The sequence below is a fragment of the Xenopus laevis genome, chromosome 4L, assembly GCF_017654675.1.
Source record: "Xenopus laevis strain J_2021 chromosome 4L, Xenopus_laevis_v10.1, whole genome shotgun sequence".
NCBI lineage: Eukaryota > Metazoa > Chordata > Amphibia > Anura > Pipidae > Xenopus > Xenopus laevis.
The window spans coordinates 31,349,634-31,369,780 of record NC_054377.1 but is presented as its reverse complement, the minus strand read 5'-3'; the positions used below and the strand labels follow the sequence as shown (position 1 = coordinate 31,369,780).

Here is a 20,147-nt window from a genome sequence, read left to right as displayed (position 1 = left end):
AGCTTAACTATCACCCCGGGGTGTCTCAGGGTCCTAATCCCCGGCTTGGTTATGCCTACCCGCGGCATATCAGTGTAACCCTGCCTTGAGCATTTGACATTTACAACATTTATAACACAACATTTGTGAAGTCCCCAACAACCCCTTCCCTCCCTTTCCACCATTAAACGCAGGCAGAACTTATATCCCATACAAAAACCAAAGAGTTTCTAAATGCGTTGTGCGGACAACGCTGGGGGGGCGTAGGGCCAACTAGGCCTAAAAGAGCCGAGAGGTGGGTGCTAAAACTCAGGTCATCCTCTCTCCCGGGGCTAGGGGTAGCGGCATGATGAGGAGCTGTACCCCTGAGTCTACAGAGAGTAGTGTCCTGTGGAACCCCCTGCAAAATAGAAAAAAGGCCATATACAACCTGCCCATGGTGTCGAGTTGAGTCCTGTGTCCATAGTCCAGCGTAACCGGGCAGTATTGTAGTGGTGTTGTGAAGGGGGCCTAGATGGTTGGGGAGAAGCCGGGACCATCCTCGTAGCAGGGGGCCAGAAACGGGATATGAAGGGTCCAGGTGGGACGGCAAAAAAGGAAAGCCAACAGGATAGTGGGGCAAAGGAAAATAAAAAAGGCCAAAAAAAGTGAAGAACAAGGTGCCAAACCGGCGGTGCTGTGGAGTCGTCACGACGCCCGTCAGTGAGGATCCCTCAGCCGTGGGTCGTCTCAGGGCTTGGCGTTGCGGGAGTCGAGCCAGTCGTTCAGATCCTTGGCTGAGATAAAGAAGTGGTTGGAGCCTTCAGCGGTAACACGGAGCCTCGCCGGATACATCATGGTGTATTGCAGGTTCTCTGCTTTCAGCCTCCGCTTGGCATCCTGGAATTTGGCCCTCAGCTTCTGGACCTCCGATGAGAAGTCTGCATAGATAGAGATCCTGGAGTCCTGGTAGTGTAGAGTGTTCTTTTCCTGAGCCAGCCTTAATATGGTGTCTCTGTCCATGGCATTTAACAGGCGTGCCAGGAGGGGCCTCGGGGGAGCCCCAGGCTGGGGGGGTCTTGTGGGGACCCTATGCGCTCGTTCCACCGCAAAGGTCGCCGACAGTTTGTTTTTATCAAATGTAGTCACCAGCCAGTTAGTCACAAACTCCTCCGAGGAATTACCCTCCGCCCTTTCTGGAAACCCGACCATCCTTATGTTGTTTCTGCAGGCGGTTTTCCAGGTCATTGGTTCTTTGTATGTAGGCAGCCATTTCTTTATTCAGGTTCTGCAGGGCCTGGGGAAGCGGGGCACACGTGTCCTCAAGATCGCTGATCCTTTGTTCTGCCACGGTCGTGCGCTCGCGCAGCTTCTGGAGGTCTTGCCTGATAATGGATAGATCGAGCCGAATCTCGTCTGTTTTTGTGTTGATTAACGCAGTGCAGGCCTCCTTCGTGCTCTTGATCTCCGTTATAATATCAAAGAGGGTCAGCTGTTGCACTTGCTCTTGGTCCAGCTCGTCTTCCTCGTGGTTAGAGGTTCCGACGCCATCTTGGTTTGCTTTACCATCCCGAGCATATTTTTCCAGGCGAGTTGCAGCCTCAGAGGCGCGCTTTTGGGCCCGGTCCTGACCCATGAGTAGTCTCTGCGGTAAGGGCTCCCAGTTGGGGTACTGGTGGTCCGTGTTTGCGGGTTTGCGTCAGGGGATTTGCAAGGTTATTGCGCCCCGGGTACGGAGCTGAGCCGATACACGTCCTCTCACTTGCAGCAGTTGGCCACGCCCCCGGCTTTTCACTTCTAATTGGTTGTTGTGTCTACCATTTTTCACATTTGTCGTTCTTCATTAATCACTCTCTTTCATTCATTTCCTTAGGGATGCTCCTTTGGATATCATGCTGGAGGTTGGGGAAAACCTCCTGTGGATGAAATGGGGAAACCTCTTTATGGTGATGTGTTTGGGACCAATGCCTCAGATTTCCAGGTGTGTGTGTTTATCCCATTTATGGCTTCTTGCCACATCTACCTTTTCCTTATCCGACCTTGCATCACATATGGATGTGATATGGACGTATGGTGCTACCTTCATATAAAACTAAACAAATGAGAACAGAAATGCTAGATTAAAGGTCCATTAAAGGTATATACTTCTGTTTCAGTTACAAAAATTATACTCCAAAAATGTTTAGTTCAGTATTAAAAATCAATATTTATTCAATACAAAATTTAAAAAAGTAAGCATACTGACCCATTGATGCTCTGCCTAGGTGGCGCATCAATGGGTCAGTATGCTTACTTTTTTAAATTTTGTATTGAATAAATATTGATTTATAATACTGAACGAAACAGTTTTGGAGTATAATTTTTGTAACTGATATTTGGGCCCTTTTGGACTGGGGGCTGTATTCCAAAAAACCTTGGCCCTTAGGACTGGCCTTATATACGCAGCAGTTGGGCGTTATTAGTACTGAATACACTTCTGTTTGGCATAATCCAAATTAATAGTTTTTATGAGGGCAAAAATGGTCCACTAAAGCACAAACCAACAGAGGCTTGCCACCTCTAGATTGACAAATTACTGCAGACTTTCTCTCTGGTTATTAATGAATCTGCTGATCCCTGGTGGTGTTTTCAGCTTTTTCCCTGAATTGCTCTCTCTCTGGCTTATATACAAGTCTGGAATAAGATACTCAATATGAGCCCAGATATATTACACCTGGCGACACACCACACTCCAGTAGGATACGACTTGCTTCAAAGCCCTGTGTACAGGACATCAATTCAGGCCTTAACACGGGACTTCTTGATGCAGACCAAACTTAGCCGTGGTAGCTAAGCTATCAAGAAATAACAAAGACCCTCCCTACATCTCCAGAACTGCATAACAATTCCCATCAATATTCTTACTAGGAGAGGCAGCACTAGAAGCTTCTTCAGTCCCTGTAATTCCAAAGAAGTCTTGTAATACAGCTACAAAGAACACACTGGGCCAGACATCAAGAACCTGTATTTCAGAATGAAATGCTGGGAAATGAGCCTTTCTCATGCAAGGGTAAAACATGACAAGAATGACTTCCCAGATCCTTGCTATATAATGATTTCAGATTATAATTTATAATAATCAATCTTCCAGACACCTGAATGCAAAACTTTATTTCTGTATAAGTCTTCCAGACACATGAATGCCAAACCTGCTCACATATCTGTTTCTGCTTACATAGAGCAAAAATGAAGAAGAAGATATAGACAGAACCCCTTGGGGAGAACTAGAACTATCAGATGACGAATCCTCTTCAGAGGAAGAAGAAGATGAGAGTGATGAAGATAAACCTGATGAAACTGGTTTTATTACCCCAGCAGACAGGTATGCTGCTAGCTTTCATTTTTAACATAGATTGGTTAAATATGAGCAGGAGATCTTTGTTGAGTCCCTACAGTCATGCCAGAAAAATATTACATATATTTGTATATATTGCAGTAAAACCTCTACCTAAAAGAGGTTTACATCCTATATGTGCATAGTGAACAATGGATGACATTTAAATAATACAACCAATTGTATTCTGAACAACACTCATCTGGTTTGTAAAAATATACCCTACTGACCCGCAGATGGCAGTCACCATAGCTACATAGTAGTTAAGAATATAAACAATATTAGAAATTCTGTCATAACTGCCCAGTTTTAAAAGATTCCAGATATAACCTGTTCTTTAACATTTTAGTATTTTGCTCATCGTTTTGTTAATTCTGGCAGTGGTTTAATTACCCCGGGAGGCTTTTCGTCTGTCCCTGCTGGCATGGAGACGCCTGAACTGATAGAGTTGAGGAAAAAGAAGATTGAGGAAGCCATGGATGGGTAAGAATCGCTGAATTTGCTTGATATGCTAATTTTTATGTTTTACACTCTACAACTATTAATATTACTTAGATAAATTCATATATACAGTAATTTAATGTGTGGTAGTAATGGAACGCATTGCATTAGCTGAGTTACTAAAAGGTTTTCTGGTGTACAAATATGAGCTAATCCACAGCTGCCTACACTTGGAAACATTTTTCCAGCTAAGGATACTTTCTAATTACTCTGTGAAGATGAAGTTTAGTGTGTTTTGGACAGCATGTCTTGTTTGATTATATCATCTTATGTTCTGTTTCATTTAAAATTATTTTCTTTGTCTTCTAGAACTGAGACACCACAACTCTTTACTGTACTTCCAGAAAAGAGAACTGCTACTGTGGGTGGAGCTATGATGGGCTCCACCCACATCTATGAGATGGCCACGGTAAGAAGGGAATCCTGATGTTGTATAAATCATATTGGCAAAAGGGACAAGAGTATAGAAAATGTTTTTATGGAAAGAACAGAAATGAAAAACACAAATAAACTGTTTTAAAGGGTAGAGGATTTAACGGTAAGTACAAAAATCCCTCTTTCTCTTGCCTAGATTGGGGGACACAGGCACATGGGGACGTACCAAAGCTACCCATGAGGGTGGGACATCTGCCCTACTTGTGTTCAGAAAACCACATCCTGCAATGCTTTTCCTCCAAAGCTAGCTTCAGCTGAGGACTGCATGTGAATTCTGTAACTAAGGGAAAATTATACCTTTTTCAAATCTGCTCAGCAGACGCTTAATGGTGAACTGTTCACGAAGTACTGACTTCACGTCAGGCCCTTTAAATCTTATATTTGATTGAAGTAGTCGCACTATGACTTGTATGCTTGTTAGGCTGTCAGAGAGAAAATTGTTTATTAATAATACCCACAAATGGTTGATTTGTAATTATTTCTGTATTTGACATGTCTGTTAAAACCAATAAAAATGATTAAAAAAAAAAAATAACCATTAGGCTGGAGGGGCTCTAGAAAGAGAACCTTGGCCCCTGTGTGGGAAGGTTTTTGGAAAGTATCCTAACCACTTGCTCCAGAGCCACCAGTGTTAGTCCTCCTTATGAGGACACTAAAATAAAACGGAGGAGAGCAGGAAGTAGGCAGGGGATAAAGCCCAGACTAGGAGAAGAAGTCGCTTAACTGTTTAGTGTCTGCTCCCCAGCTGCAGGATCTTCATCCCCACGGTGCCTGTGTCCCCCCAATCTAGGCAAGAGAAAAGATGTTTTCAGGGGTAGCAAAGTCCTGAGAGGCAGCTGGTGGTTGCATTGAATGGATGGTATGATTTTTTGTTTTACAAGACATTAAGGTTATATAATGAGGGTGGGATAAACAGTGGCAAACATTAGGGAACATGATTTAGCTGAGACTTTTCTAGCAGTTCAGTAAATTGATATTAACTATATTCTTCGATAGGCCATGTCTCGCAGAGGTATCGCCACTGAGCCACAGGGCGTAGAAATCGCTCTGGCCCCTGAAGAATTAGAATTGGATCCATCAGCAATGACCCAGAAATATGAGGAACGTGTAAGGGAAGCTCAGGAACAGGTACAGAAAGAAGACTTCAGTGACATGGTGGCAGAACATGCAGCTAAACAAAAGGTAAGTTGAAAATGTACAAACCAAAACAAATATATGCATGCACATCTGATTATCCTGAAAATCTTTTAAAAGCATTAATGAGATTTGCCATTAGGCCTGTCTCACATAGGTATCCTATTAGCTTAAAGTTAGGTGTCTGTGTAGGCCAGTCAAGGTCTTTCGCAACTATCGCAGCAAATCGGTTCTGTGTTGGTCACAATTTGTGGTTTGGACACCATTGTGCTAAAACGGTAAAAGGCTTCTCCTAAACTGCTGCCACAAAGTTGAAATCTTGGAATTGTCAATCATTTTATGCAGTGTTAAAGTTCTCTTGCATGGGGCCAAGAGGCCCAAGCTATGAAGTACAGCCACAAATCTTTATTTCTACTAAAACAAACTTTGCAGTTTGCAATATATATTGAGGCAGGTTTTCTTGTCCATCAGAATACAAGTTAATAGAACAAGATGTATTACTACAAAGGACACAATTCTGCTGCTTCAGAATTGAGTGGTGATGACCTTTGTGCCAGACCAGCTAACACTTTGTACATTGTGATGTTAGACGTGTGTGCGAGATTTCGTCCATTAGAAAAAAAACATTGGAGATACCGTAAATATTGTATAGAATGATCAGATAATCAGCATTTATTTTCACCACTGATAAGATAGGATGTGCTCAAACTCCTTGCTTGTATTTACATATAAATAGATTACAAACTAATTCAAAGGAATTAGTAGCTAGACTTGTCTGCTATACTTATCCTTCAGGTATGCTTCCCAGACACACAAATAACATAACACAGCCCTCCAGCTCCAGACGCAAAGATTTCTCTTGCCGAACGACCGATTTTAGCGAAGTCCGACCAATCCTTCGAAATTATCATGCGGTTAGTGAGATTCGAACGATCAAACATCTTACGATTTTTCGGCCGACATCTGTCAGGAAATTGATCGGCCAGGTTAAAAAATCTTTATCGGTCCCAGTGCAATCTATCTATGTTTGCAGGGCCAAGGAGGTAGCTACCCTTTGTTTTCCTGCCAAATTGGTCTTTTTAGTTGATGGACAATTCGTATGATCATTCCGAGATAATCGTGGTCTCTGGATGATGATCAGATCTTTTAGAAATCTCATCTATGGCCAGCTTAACTCTTCATCTTACATCAGGCACGTCCAAAGTCCGGTCCTTGTGCCAATTTACACCGGTCCGCTACGTCATGAAATTAATAATAATGTGGCCCGCCAGCACAGTGCGATCAGGAATCGCATAGCCGTAGCAGTAATATTTGGGCACATTAATGAAATGATGTGCTACTTAGTCTATACTGCTGCCTGTGTGCTGAAGGTGTTAGCAATAGACATGTACTGGCAAGTAGTGACACTCCACTATCACATACTTCTTTAGCTTACTGTACAGGCATGTGAGTACGTCTATTGACACCTTCAGTCCTAAAGAAGTATGCGTGTCACCACGTGCCAGTACGTGTCTATTGCTAACACCTTCAGCAGCACGTCAATATGTCAGGCTGAATGGTCGGCCCCCACACATTTTCACCTCACCAAATCTGGCCCTCGTTGCACAAAGTTTGCACACCCCTGTATAGTTACAAAGTCCATCAAGTTCAACTCTTCCAAATGAAACCCAGCAGCCATACACACACCCCTCCTTACCCTCATATACATTATATATACCCATATCTATACTAACTATAGAGTTTAGTATCACAATAGCCTTTGATATTATGTCTATCCAAGAAAACATCCAAGCCACTCTTAAAGGCATTATCAGAATCAACCATCACAACATCACCTGGCAGTGCATTCCACAACCTCACTGTCCTCACTGTAAAGAACCACCTATGTTAATTCAAATGAAAGTTCTTTTCTTCTAGTCTAAAGGGGTGGCCTCTGGTACGGTGATCCACTTTATGGGTAAAAAGGTCCCCTGCTATTTGTGTATAGTGTCCTCTAATGTACTTGTAAAGTGTTATCATGTCCCCTCACAAGTGTCTTTTTTCCAGAGAAAACAACCCCAACCATGACAGTCTACCATCCATCCCTCTAACCAGTTTAGTTGCACGTCTCTGCACTCTGTCCAGCACATTTATATCCCTATCTAACTATTCATGTAACTTTTGCGATGTATTATTAGGTATAATGCACTTAAAAAGTACATTATAAGTCACTGGACAGATACATGACACACAAAAATACTGCCATTAAATGGTTATGGAACAACACTGTAAATATATTTACCTGCAGTGAGTGGAATGTCTACTATGTGTATTATCTATATGGATAGATGCACTCTAGCTATATGTGTATGTATTTCTTTGTTTTACTAAATACATTTTATTTCTCTTTCCTCACCTTTTCTACAACCTCCAGCAAAAGAAGCGGAAGGGGCAACCACAGGATTCACGAGCAGGTGGCAAGAAATACAAGGAGTTCAAGTTCTAAGTCTATTCCACACCCAAATTTTTCTCCCTCTTTCTTTTACATTCTTTTATTTCTAATAAAACTGTTAAACTAACAGAGGTTTGTCCTTTTTTTCATTCATTCTTTTAGATGTAAATGTATTATATGTGTAGTTGTGTGTTAAATGATTTTATTTCTTATAAAAGTAATATTGAATGGAGGTTGAACACCGCAATTGCTAGTAAAAGATCCCTTTCTGTGTTTTTTCTTTTTAAATTGCTGCTTTTGAATGTCCTTACATGGAATGATACATTCTCTGTGCGTGTTATTCAGTAACCTATAGTTACTTAAAAAACATGCTAATGAGACAATTTGATTTTTGTGACAGTCTGTTTTTGCCAGTTACATATGGAAGCTGTGCTACTTTGTTGCATTTTTACACTATCCTATTATGACACCTATAGTATACTGAAACAAGGACATTTATGGACAAAGTAAGAGGTGTGTGTGTGGGGGGGTTCTTTTGAAAGATCTATACAGTTTCTGAATAGTTGTAGTACCAGTTAAGGTGACAGTTGACTACTACTTGGATTTTAGTTTTGACCAAGCGTAGAAGTTATACAAATGTAGGTAGAATTGAAAGAGATTCCAATTATTCAACACATAGCAATATAGAAACAAACATTTCAGTGAAGGTCTGCACAGTGATAATATGTGTTTACTAAATTATCAATATGCATCTGTAATTTGTTAAGGAAAAGTAAAACAATTAATTTAAACATCCATTCTAACAATAACCCTACCCCTACCCAATGTTTTTTATTTTAACGGAGAAGGAAAGGCTAAAATTAAGTAAGCTTTATCAGAAAGGTCTCTATAAGTACACCAGTAAACCCTCAAAGTAATGCTGCTATTTCCTTCCATTGTGTACACATTGGCTTCTTTTTTAGACTTCCTGTTTTCAACATAAACCTCCAGGGCTAGGGCGTGAGCATGCTCAGGTTGCTCCTCTCTCCCACTCCCCCTCCCCCCCTGCTGTAATCTGAGCCCAGAGCTATGAGTGAGCAGGGAGAGACTCAGGCAGCAAGTGATGTCACACCAAGGTAATATGGCAGCTGCTATCCTAAACAAACAGAGAGAGCTTCTAGAGCTGTTTACTCAGGTATGGTAAAGCATTCCGCAGAATACATATATTGTTATAGCTTGCACTATTGTTGGTAATCTATTTGCAATAAACTGCTTCTGTATCTTTCCTTCTCCTTTAAATGCTTTTTGCAAAAATACCATAATAATGGTTGGTCCTCTTCCTGCTGTACCAAAAACGTGATAATCTGATGAGCTTTGCCAAACTCTACGTGCACACTCCCCAGAGGCTCCTAACATCTAATCTTCAAACCAGAAGTCTTTTCATAAATAGTAAGTAAGGTTTTTTTACTTTTGCGGCAGCAGAGGATTTTGACTCTGTCAGTATTGGTTCCTCAGCCGTGATTTATTTCTACAAGTGCGGGGAGCAGCAAAGGTAGCACCCAATAAAGCCATAAATTTACACTGTCAGTGTGCATGTTCCTTCGGCTCACTCCTTTGCTGCTCGCCGCACTTACAACAGTAAATCTAAGCAAAGAATGGAAGCTGTTGGGGAGCAGCAAAAAGCCCTTTATTATGGTATTTTTGCATTATGCAGGTTTTGTTAAATGGACATAGAATGTATTTTTACATTTATAATTTTTAGTGTTACTTTTCCTTTAAATAAGGAAAAAAATATTGGTGAATAAGAGGGTATCCGGTACAAAAATGCATCATATTATTTATTCTTAGAACCGGCCAATTCTGAAACAAAAGGAGCCAAATTAGAAAATAACAGCTGTAGAGGAAAATTACAGAGATTAAAACTTTAAAAAGTAAAGTTAAAAAATGGTGTAAAGAAACCAAGAACAAAAAAGTTGACATTTTAGAACAATGACAATGATTCTATAGGCTATACCCACTGAATGGTAAGCCAGTTTATCTGGAGGTAGATGACTTTGCATCTGCAGTACCCTGTACATTTTATTTACATGGTCAGCTACCAGCCAACAGCTACTGTTTGATAGGGGGACAGATTGTGGTCTAAGCACTCCATCTGTTTAACCCCATGTGGGCTTCTCTTTCCTCTAACTGAACAACTATAGTGTTGTGAGAATGAATAGTGCATTCTTGGAGATCAATAAATGTTGTAGGGGTAAAGCCCACAAAAAGGAGTCTTTGGGGTATATTTATCAAAGAGTGAAATTAGAGATCTACACTGTCTGCCGCTCTCCATTCATTTCTATGACATTTTAAAAAGAGTATTTATCAATAGGTGAAAGTCCCTTTGATCGCTATGCCTTTCAAAATGCCATAGGAATGAATGGAGAGCGACAGAATTTCACTCTAGCAGACTGTGCAGACCTCTAACTTCACTCTTTGATAAATATACCCCTTTGTGAGGGACAGGTGCTACCCTATACTCTACTGTGACCTAACCATCTTTTGGATGTTTGAGATAGGTGGGATTCCCTAATCCATCAGTACTTGCCACTTGGATGTTCCGAAAGCCCTCCCTAATTTCACTCCCAAGCTTGCTGCATAAATGGAGGGGTGTGACGTCCCATATGGAATCAGATGTCCATCCTCCCAGAGTGACTTTACCAGGCCCCAAGAAAATCTGACCAATACATACACCAAGACACAAATTTAGCAGAGTAGCCTAGTTGTTTTACAGCTTTATCAGATTAACAGAAACAAAATTAAAGGCAACAAGCTACTAGAGGCATTCTGTGGATTTGATTATACACCTGAATGAACATCATATACATTGAAGGAATGGACGGAGAGGGTGGTGGGCCAGTTCATATCCATATGAGAAGTCCCAGTTATATAAAGTGAATATCAGGTGTCCCATCTCAACAAGTTCTGACTGAGAAGACAAATGTTGGAATATTATTCCAAAACTTTAACAATCAAGAAAGATCTAGCACCAAGGTTAGAAACCGAAACCAACAGTTTTGATTTATACCAACAATTTCCAATTGTCTCTACACTGATTTTATTTGCTTTCTGGGTAGGTTGCAGTTACTCACCTTGATAGATTTAAAGAAGAGGCTATTGAGTATGGATTTCATCGTTATCAACCCCAAGTATGAAAAACAGATGTAGGGGCAGATTTATCAAGGGTCGAATTTCGAGTTAATGGTAGTTTCTAAAAACTCCCACAAACTCAGATAAACTCGAAATTCGGAAAAAAAAACCCGACCAATCGAAATTTATTAAAAAATTTGAATTTTTTAAATTCGGGGGAATAGGATCAACCCACATACTCATATATAGGGAGGCGTGCATTCACCATCATTTGAAAAAAACTCATATTACTATTAGCAAAGCATTGCAACTATTCCAAGTTTTTTACCCAGTGGCCTGTAGGTTCTGTGGAGATTTAAGCCAGCAATATACATATAAATAACTGTCCTTAGACATGACAGACTAGAATGGTAGAACAATGCTGGTGTAAGGTGATAGATAACTGGAGTTGCTTTGATTCAAGAAACTGTTTATCACACAAATCAGTAAACATGTGACTCTTTGGGCAGAGACACACGTGGAGATTTGTGGAAATTTAGTCGCCCGGCAACAAATCGCCTCTTCTTTGGGTGACTAATCTCCCCGAACTGTGATTTGGTGGGTTCCCTTGGTGCAACCGTCACTGGTAGCCATAACCCTCCTCCCGATCCACCTTACTGCACACACTTGAGCAGACTCACATTCAATCTCTCAAATACACAGACAAATCACACACATACAGGCACAGATTTTGCCTCTTCCCCAAACTGCAGAAAAGCAGAGCCATTTTCTCACTCTCACACAACACAGACACATCATCAGAAATCATCCCCTTGATAATAAAATACAGGCCTGTATAATTATATAGGTTGGCAGTGGAGCACCATAATGTACAGTGCACGCAAGAAGTATATGCAGTTATATAGCAAGAGGTCATGGTTCATTCCATTGGTTAAATAGTGACTGATGTCAGCTTTGGTTAAATGTATGTCCCTTTTAAGTCATCTAACATTACTACCAGCACAGTATCCACTGAACATCATGACATTTTAAGAAATATTGAGGAATGAATATGAATGCCCAATTCACAGTGCAACCTTGCAGCAGACACTGACACTGCATAACAGCCAACGTAATTGAATTTGAATATTGCCAGAACATTTGATTAATTTTATGTAAGGCTGTTTCAAAGTAATGTGCTAATTATAAGATCTATGGTAATTGTTCTGTGGTTGACCAGTCATGTGTACAGTATTTCTGCAAGCCTAATGAATTTAGTTTTTCTAGAACATTAAAATATAAACTTTGCAAATGGTCTGGAGTGATTGATTTAACTGCTTTGTTGACACTTCTATGTGCCAAAATAATTATAGATGTATTGTTGAAAGCTATTTAATGCCTTGCTGAAGTGTTCATTTTTAACTTCATTGGGTGCATAATTTAAAATTAGTATGGGCACTACTTCTGACATTTCATTACACCATAATATTACATTGTGATAAAGATAAATTCACAGCTTGTGGGTTTATTTTACCTAGTTATTTCCACTGTGGGGCTCCTGACTTAACTTGCCTACATATTTTCACTAAAATATTTTCACTAAGTGATTTTTCCTCAAGCTGAGTACATTGCAAGTTCCAGGTTGAAAACTCACAGCTGTATGGTACTGATCCAATTAACCAACAAGTAACAACATTTTAATTTCTGCCTGATTTGGTTTTTCTCTGTACAGTAGATTGTACCAGAAGTTTTACGCACCCATCCATGTTGATGACATCCTATTGGCATTCTCTAGTATTTAAATGTTTTTAGTGTTTTTTCAGGAGTGGTGCTCTACGTATTACCTTAAGTAAGCTTTAAAAGATGTTATTACTGAGATTAACTGGCCCCTGCATTCTTTATACCTCAAATTCAGACTGTAATCTTCTGTATTGTTGACACCTATAATCTCCCCTACATTGTTCAAATTTGTAACACCTTTATTGTTCACGCTCCTAAAACCCTGTACTGTTCACATCTCATACCTAAACTGAAAGTGCCCACATTGTTCACCTGTTCACAACTCAACAAAAAGGGGCACCAGCACTGTCACTGTATGTAGCACAGTACTACCTGTTCATCTTAGAGTGGTCCTGATAAATGTCCCTGTCTCCTGCTGTATTTTGCTGTCTCTATGCTCCCTGTGTGTGTCATACTCTGCCCTATGCTCATTGTGTGCCATACTCTGCCTGCCCTATGCTCCCTGTGTGTGTCATACTCTGCCTGCCCTATGCTCATTGTGTGCCATACTCTGCCTGCCCTATGCTCCCTGTGTGTGTCATACTCTGCCTGCCCTATACTCATTGTGTGTGCCATACTCAACACCCTATGCTCCCTGTGTGGTCTGTGCCATACCCTGCTTGCCTTACATTGCCTGTGGGACATGAGCCTGGTAGGGTTTGTTCTGGTGGTTTGTTAGCATTTGGAAATTGTTGTTAGGGGCCTATAAGGTGTTTAATCATGTGCTGGGGGGAAGGTGCTGTGGATTTATGGTTATGTTTTAACATGGATGTTTAGAAGAAGCAGGGCCGACTGGCACTCAAACGGATCCACAGGACCAGAGAAAATTATTTTATTTATACAAAGTAAAAAATGTATACTTGCATCTCCATTCGCCCTATGCATTTTGCACCCACTTAGTCATGGGCTCCTGTTTTAAACTTACATTTTTCACATATGAGTATTACTCCTGCACTGAGCACCAACCATTTGTTTTTTTTTGGAGTGGTACCACCATTAATGTGGATATGGTCTTAAAAGTTCTTGTGGTAATGTGGGTGTGGTTTAAAAGGGGGAGTGGCCAACACTGATTGCCATTATTGGCACTCCACCACATAGGCCAGAAAAATTCCAGCCCTCGGTACCACAGAAGTTGGATGGTACTGCTCTACGTTATATGGCCCCTTGTCCAAAAACCCCATGCATTCCAGACAATAAATCTGTACCTGTACCTGTACATTTATAGTTAATGTATCAGTTAATTTAGCAGTTGAATTCAGTGATGTAACTAGAGGGGGGCGGGACACGCTGCCGGGCCCCCCGCCCCCCTCCGTACACCCGGAATCACGGCGCATTAGCTGCCGGGGGGCCCTGAGGGGGTGCGGGCCCTGGCCCAATCGCACCCCCTGCTCCCCCGGTAGTTACGCCACTGGTTGAATTCTAATATTTGTAATACTTTCTGGTAAGAAAATTTTACTTGCAATTATGGATTATGTTGTTGAATATCTTGTACCTGACATTAAAGGAATAGTTCAGTGTGAAAATAAAGACTGGGTAAATAGATAGGCTGTGCAAAATAAAAAATGTTTCTAATATAGTTAGTTAGCCAAAAATGTAATATATAAAGGCTGGAGGAAACAGATGTCTAATAAAACAGCCGGAATCCAACTTCCGGCTTTTCAGCTCTATAACTCTGAGCTAGTCAGCGAATTGAAGGGGGGCCACATGGTACATTTCTGTTCAGTGAGTTTGTAATTGACCCTCAGCATTCAGCTAAGATTCAAAAGCAACAGATATGACCCATGTGGCCCCCCCTCAAGTCTCTGATTGGTTACTGCCTGGTAACCAGTCAGTGTAAACCAAGAGAGCTGAAAAGTAGTTGTGACTGACATGTTATACATCAAATCACTCCAGCCTTTATACATTGCATTTTTGGCTAACTAACTATATTAGAAACATTTTTTATTTAGCACAGCCTATCTATTTACCCAGTTTTTATTTTTACACTGAACAATTCCTTTAACACTATATATAAATATTACTCCCTGTCTTATGTTGCTTAAGCTGTGTCTTGTCTAGCAAATGGAACATATTTTCTGGTGCTACTCTTCACATGGAGACCTAACTGTGGTAGGTGTGGCTTTTGGCCTATGCACTTTCCTGGTGGTCATTCAGACTCCACCCTAAACTTCATTGTGTGCGCTTTGCAATAATGTAGTTATAATTCAGTAAGGTAAGGCTCTGGCCGTACACCTAAATGGGTTCAATATTTTTCTACAGAGCACAGTGGCCAATGTCAAGAATATCCAAATTAAGTTTCTATAGTTTGCTGTCTTACCAGTGTCCTTCCATGCTCTCAAATGGGTTGGCCCACAGTCAGTATATTGTTATAGTAAAGTTGGTGAGTACAAATTTCTAACTGAAAAGTTGTGACAGCTAGATGACCAACATATTAGCAGCCAGTAAAACATACACAAGCTTCAGTACATTTTCCTTTGGGTTTGCATAATGCCCTTTGTGATCCAAAACCAGGTGCCAAGTGATCCATAAGATCAGCCAGAAGGGGTGCATAAAAATAGTTTTCTTGCAGTTGTTTAGTGCCCAGAATTGTTTTATTCTTTGCCAGTTCAAAGATATCAAAAATACTTAGAAAAGAAGAAACCCTTTTCTGTGGCTATATTACTAAAACACTCAATGTACAATTCCACAATAACTGAATTGCCCTACTATAAGGAGGTATCCACTGTCTGGTATAATAATGAGATTATTCCACGACCATATACACACAATTTGTGTCTCACACATGTATAGTTCATTCAAAATTCATTATGTCAAAGAAAACCATTTCATGAATTCATTTTATAAACACCAATGCTTAAATCATTAATACTTGTAATGAATAAATTGATATAAATAGGTGCGGATTAAAATGCCACGTGTTTACACAAACTCACTAAAGTGCCAGTGCAATAAATAATAAGTTCATAAATTACTTAAAAAATGAAAAATTGATAATTGGCTTTGATTGAACCAAACAATATACATCACCCTAACTAATAGGATAAGAGTGGAAATCAGAAATAAAAGACTGGTGGAGCTGTTCCCTTAGAGCTTCTAACCTCTATTTCACTAATCCCTGGTAACACCACAATGATGGAAAAGGCAGAAGCCACCAGGCTTTGGTCTCAATTATTACCTTAAAATATGTAGATAAGAGGTCGCTAAATGGTTAAAGGCAGTTATGTGTAGAACCAAATAATGTGCACAAATAACAAAGTCCAAATATTCCAAAGGACAAAAACAAATGTTTGATGCTCCAAGGGTTAAATGCAAATTATCTGACAACTCCAACAAATGTTTCACATCCTTAATTTGCTGGTCCCAAGCAAGCAAAGTCTACTAATAAACTTTAAAGAAGGGGCACGCTCCCATTGTGTAAAATTGTGTCAGCCCCTTTAATCAAAGAAAGATATATTGTACTTACAATTTAAGCAGAAAATGATTGTTCATCTTTTTCCCAGATCCACATTATGTATCTCTTGAAGGTGCCGCAGCCTAGAAAAGCCATATGCTTTGTCCCCCTTCAAGACTTTCAACCTTTGTTCTCTAAACCTATCTTTAAGTTTTCTCTTCGTTTGTCCAACATATTGTATTCCACATTCACATTCAAGAGAATAAATTACCCTCATTGCATGTGATCTTTTGTCAAAGTGAAAAAAGTCCACCTGTAACATCTAAACAAGTTTTTATTATGTGGAATAAAACGGAGATCTGGGAAACAGATTTAATAAACTTTATTGATGAACTATCATTTTCTGCTTAAATTGTAAGTACAATATATCTTTCTTTGATATATTGTGCTGATACAATTTTACACAATGGGAGCGCGCTCCTTCTTTTATGTTTATTAGTTAAATCGCCTAAACTGATAGAAAGGCTTATCATAGGACAATTAAATAATTGTACAACTGTACATTGGGTGTTTTAGTAATATAGCCACAGAAAAGGGTTTCTTCATATTTTTAACCTTAGTGGTTATAGAACCATCAAACTGTAATAATCCATGTGAGTTACAGTATCCTTCCCCCTTTTCCTATTTGTAATAACAGTTCAAAGATATCCTGACATTTAAAAAAATTGTATGTCATCCTAGGCAGGATTGCTGTAATGAACCCTGACGGTGGCTCTGTGCCCTTGACACAATTTCATGGTGATGACATAATTTTTCCCCAAAAACATAAAGCAGGACAGCCACAGAAATATTCGGGCCTGGGAATAACTTACCGATTAAAATATCCTTTTGAGGGTAATGGCCAGGTCTGGACTGTAGATTCTGGCAAATGTCAGAGGGGCTGCCGTTAGGGTTGCCACAAATACCGGCCTTCCTATATATTTATATTTTCTCCCTATTAATAACATTGGGGTCAAGCATAATTTTTACTGGTCAGGCCGGTGAAATACTGGCCAGGTGGCAACCCTAGCTGCTATAGACGTATTGTCACTTATTGACTACTGAATGTGGACCTGGTAAGGCAGTGCTGGTCCTTTAAGTGGTGTGTGCATGGTTCAGATGGAACATCCACAGACCATGTCAAATGTGAATCTAGGGCCTCTCTGACATACAAAATTTCACAAACATCATCAGGACAGCACTCAGGGTGGAAAGGGAGTACAGATCAGTGCAATTATATATTATAGTGCTGAATAGCAGCCTCCAAATGTTACACCATGCTTATGGCTACCTTCAGTCCAACCAACTGGGACAGCAAAAAGAAGCTGCATTTAACTTTATTTTCACCAGCTTGTAGACTGTGTGCATAGAAATAACTCGCTCTTTTCTCCCCAGTTCATATAACATCTTTTTTTAAAAAATGAATTCCTATGCCAGCTCTTTCCAGGTTCATATATCATCTAAACCGTAGCTCATAAACAATCACTCATTTGCCCTAATTTCTATAGTATATCTTCTCTCCGTCCAATTCGTATGCCACCACAACCCATTTATACCATGTCTGCAGGTTTATACAGACAAATACTGTATAAGGATAGGTGTAATTATTCTCCAGGGTAAGATGCTCTGCTTCTGTCTCGCTCTGCCATCATATTATATGCCTTCTGATTTCGCATTCTGATTCTGTTGTTTTACAGTCATCTCAAAATCTATTTTTTCTCTACAGTTACCAAGGCTCTATGTATTTTTGCATCTGTCAATGTGGAAAAGGAATGCATCAGTCCGAGCCCTTAAAGCAGGGATCCCCAACCTTTTGAACCTGTGAGCAACATTCAGAAGTAAAAGGAGTTGGGGAGCAACACAAGCATGAAAAATGTTCTTGGGATGCCAAATAAGTGCTGTGATTGGCCATTTGGAACCCCTTTATGGATTGTCAACCTAAATTGAGTCTCTGTTTGGCAAAACACTTGGTTTTTATACAACCAAAACTTGCCCCCAAGCCTGGAATTCAAAAATAAGCTCCTGCTTTGAAGCCTCTGGGAGCAACATCCAAGGGGTTGGAGAGCAACATGTTGCTCACGAGCTACTGGTTGGGGATCACTGCCTTAAAGGATAAGTAAACCTTTAGAATAAGTGAATGTAAAATTGATGATAGTGCCATTCTAAGAAATTTTGCAATGTACATTTGTTATTTATTTTGTTTTTATTACAAGATATTAAGAGATACATGTTCTGTTAACTTGAATGAATTTTGTTACAGCAGCTCCACCTGCGGGTCAGTTTCCAACCAGTTTGACCACCAAGTAGTCAAGGATGTTGCCAGGAGAAAGAAAGAAAGAAAGAAAGGCTGCTCTATTGTTTTTCTGGATAGGAAAAAACATTACAAACCTTTTCACTTCTTTCATAAGCAGAAAAACATCAGAGCAGTCCTTTCTTTCACCTGACAACTTCCTTGACTACTTGGTGGTCAGACTAGTCAGAAACTGACCAGCAGGTGGCGCTGTTATAACAATATTCATTCATATTACATACATGTATCCATTAATATCTTGGAATTAAAATAAATAATGAATGTAAATTACAAAAGTGTTTAGAATAGCACTATCATCAATGTTACATTAACTTATTTTAAAGGTTTACTTATCCTTTAAAAAATACTTTAGCCTGTTCCCTGGCCTCCTGGAAAAGTAAGATTTTTTACTCAGAGCTTTTATTGCGAATAGTTGTCAGTAAACACCATTCTTCTATAAACAGAAACTCGAAATATAAATGCTTTTATTTTTTTTTTATTTGACCCCAAAAAATAATTACAGCAAAAACAAAAATTACAAAATTGTATGCTGCACCAATAAAAAAAACCTTCTTTCATTAAGTTCTTTTTCATGCATAGCTTTTTGGAAAATTTTCTGAGCTTAACCAATCATAACGTTACATCTGTATGTGTAAAGTATAACATATGGGTACAAAGGAAAATGTCTTCAACTGCGTTTAATACAACACTCCCTGCGTTTCACGAATTAACTCGGCAAGATAACAAATTCTGCAACGTTTTCTAGATCGTCCACACACCATTTTTGGCCGCCCCACTTCCACGCCAACAGCTTACATTGCAGCCTATAGAACTCTTCTAGTCTCTACGTCTCGCTCATCATTGGTTAAAACGCGACAGAAGGCGTGTCGCAAATCCCGTGACCAAACAATTTTTACACAGCGGCGCGGCCCCATATCAGCTACTGACGTCAGTGATGGAGCATCGCCCATAAACACCAGTATCCTAACTTGATTGGTCTAGAGAGGAAGGAAGGCATCGTGACAAACTAATGTTATGACCGTGATTGGTTAGTCCGCGCCCTGTCATGTGCACTCCAGATTATCTTGTGATTGGCTGAGAGCTCAGCTTCCTCCTGTCTACTCGCAATGTCTGAGCGCTCTCTTTCGGCTGGGCTCTTGGGGGCCACTGTCGCCCCGCCGCCTATAGGCCCCTGCTTAGGCAATGACGTACCAACCACTGTCCCTCCTCCTGCTGCAGGAGGTCCGGTTCGAATGAACTTGTACGCCACTTGGGAGACAGATCGAGGAAGCGCTTCTTGCGTACCCAGGTTTGATGTCATCACGTATTGACATAACGTTTGACCCTTAACCCAAAACAGCGGGGTATTTGAAGTGATTATTTGGCAAGGGAACTATTGTATGGACATTTTAGTGCTGTTTTGCACCCCATACAGAACTTACATTTCTTCCAGTTATTTAATTGGCATATATCCTGACCTGGACAGTTAGTTATAAGGGTTTTTGCCGAAAAATATTGAGTTTTTAATGTAGAATTCAGTTGGCTGATTAGAGCATACCTGCCAACATTTTGGAAATAGAAAGATGGAAAAAATTTGGTGCGCTGCAAAAATGTTGACCACGCCCACTTTTGTGGTGCACCGTGTTAATTTTACAAAATTTGGCAGGTTATGAAAGTTTGAATACATTTCTGTGGTTTTATGTTTTATTAGAGTTTTGCGAATAGGGTC

General features: G+C 40.1%; 2 protein-coding genes across 4 annotated transcripts in view; both read left to right on the top strand.

Annotated features, from left to right (window-relative positions):
- sf3b2.L (splicing factor 3b subunit 2 L homeolog) overlaps positions 1-7,959 on the top strand; it is a 34,343-nt gene extending 26,384 nt beyond the window's left edge. For both annotated transcript variants that reach the window (NM_001095946.2, XM_041589426.1), the window contains exons 16-21: positions 1,832-1,939; positions 3,177-3,319; positions 3,713-3,814; positions 4,142-4,241; positions 5,264-5,449; positions 7,815-7,959. In NM_001095946.2, the coding sequence (NP_001089415.1) occupies positions 1,832-1,939; positions 3,177-3,319; positions 3,713-3,814; positions 4,142-4,241; positions 5,264-5,449; positions 7,815-7,886 (711 nt within the window). In that variant the 3' untranslated portion in view covers positions 7,887-7,959. The remainder of the gene's footprint in view (positions 1-1,831; positions 1,940-3,176; positions 3,320-3,712; positions 3,815-4,141; positions 4,242-5,263; positions 5,450-7,814) is intronic.
- Positions 7,960-19,446: 11,487 nt separating this feature from the next.
- pacs1.L (phosphofurin acidic cluster sorting protein 1 L homeolog) overlaps positions 19,447-20,147 on the top strand; it is a 47,257-nt gene continuing 46,556 nt past the window's right edge. The window contains exon 1 of one of the 2 annotated variants that reach the window (XM_018257720.2): positions 19,447-19,466. Coding sequence is in view for 1 of the 2 variants with exons in the window: in XM_018257719.2 (XP_018113208.1) it covers positions 19,546-19,727 (182 nt within the window). In the remaining variant the exon portion in view is untranslated. The other variant, XM_018257719.2, reaches the window with a different exon arrangement.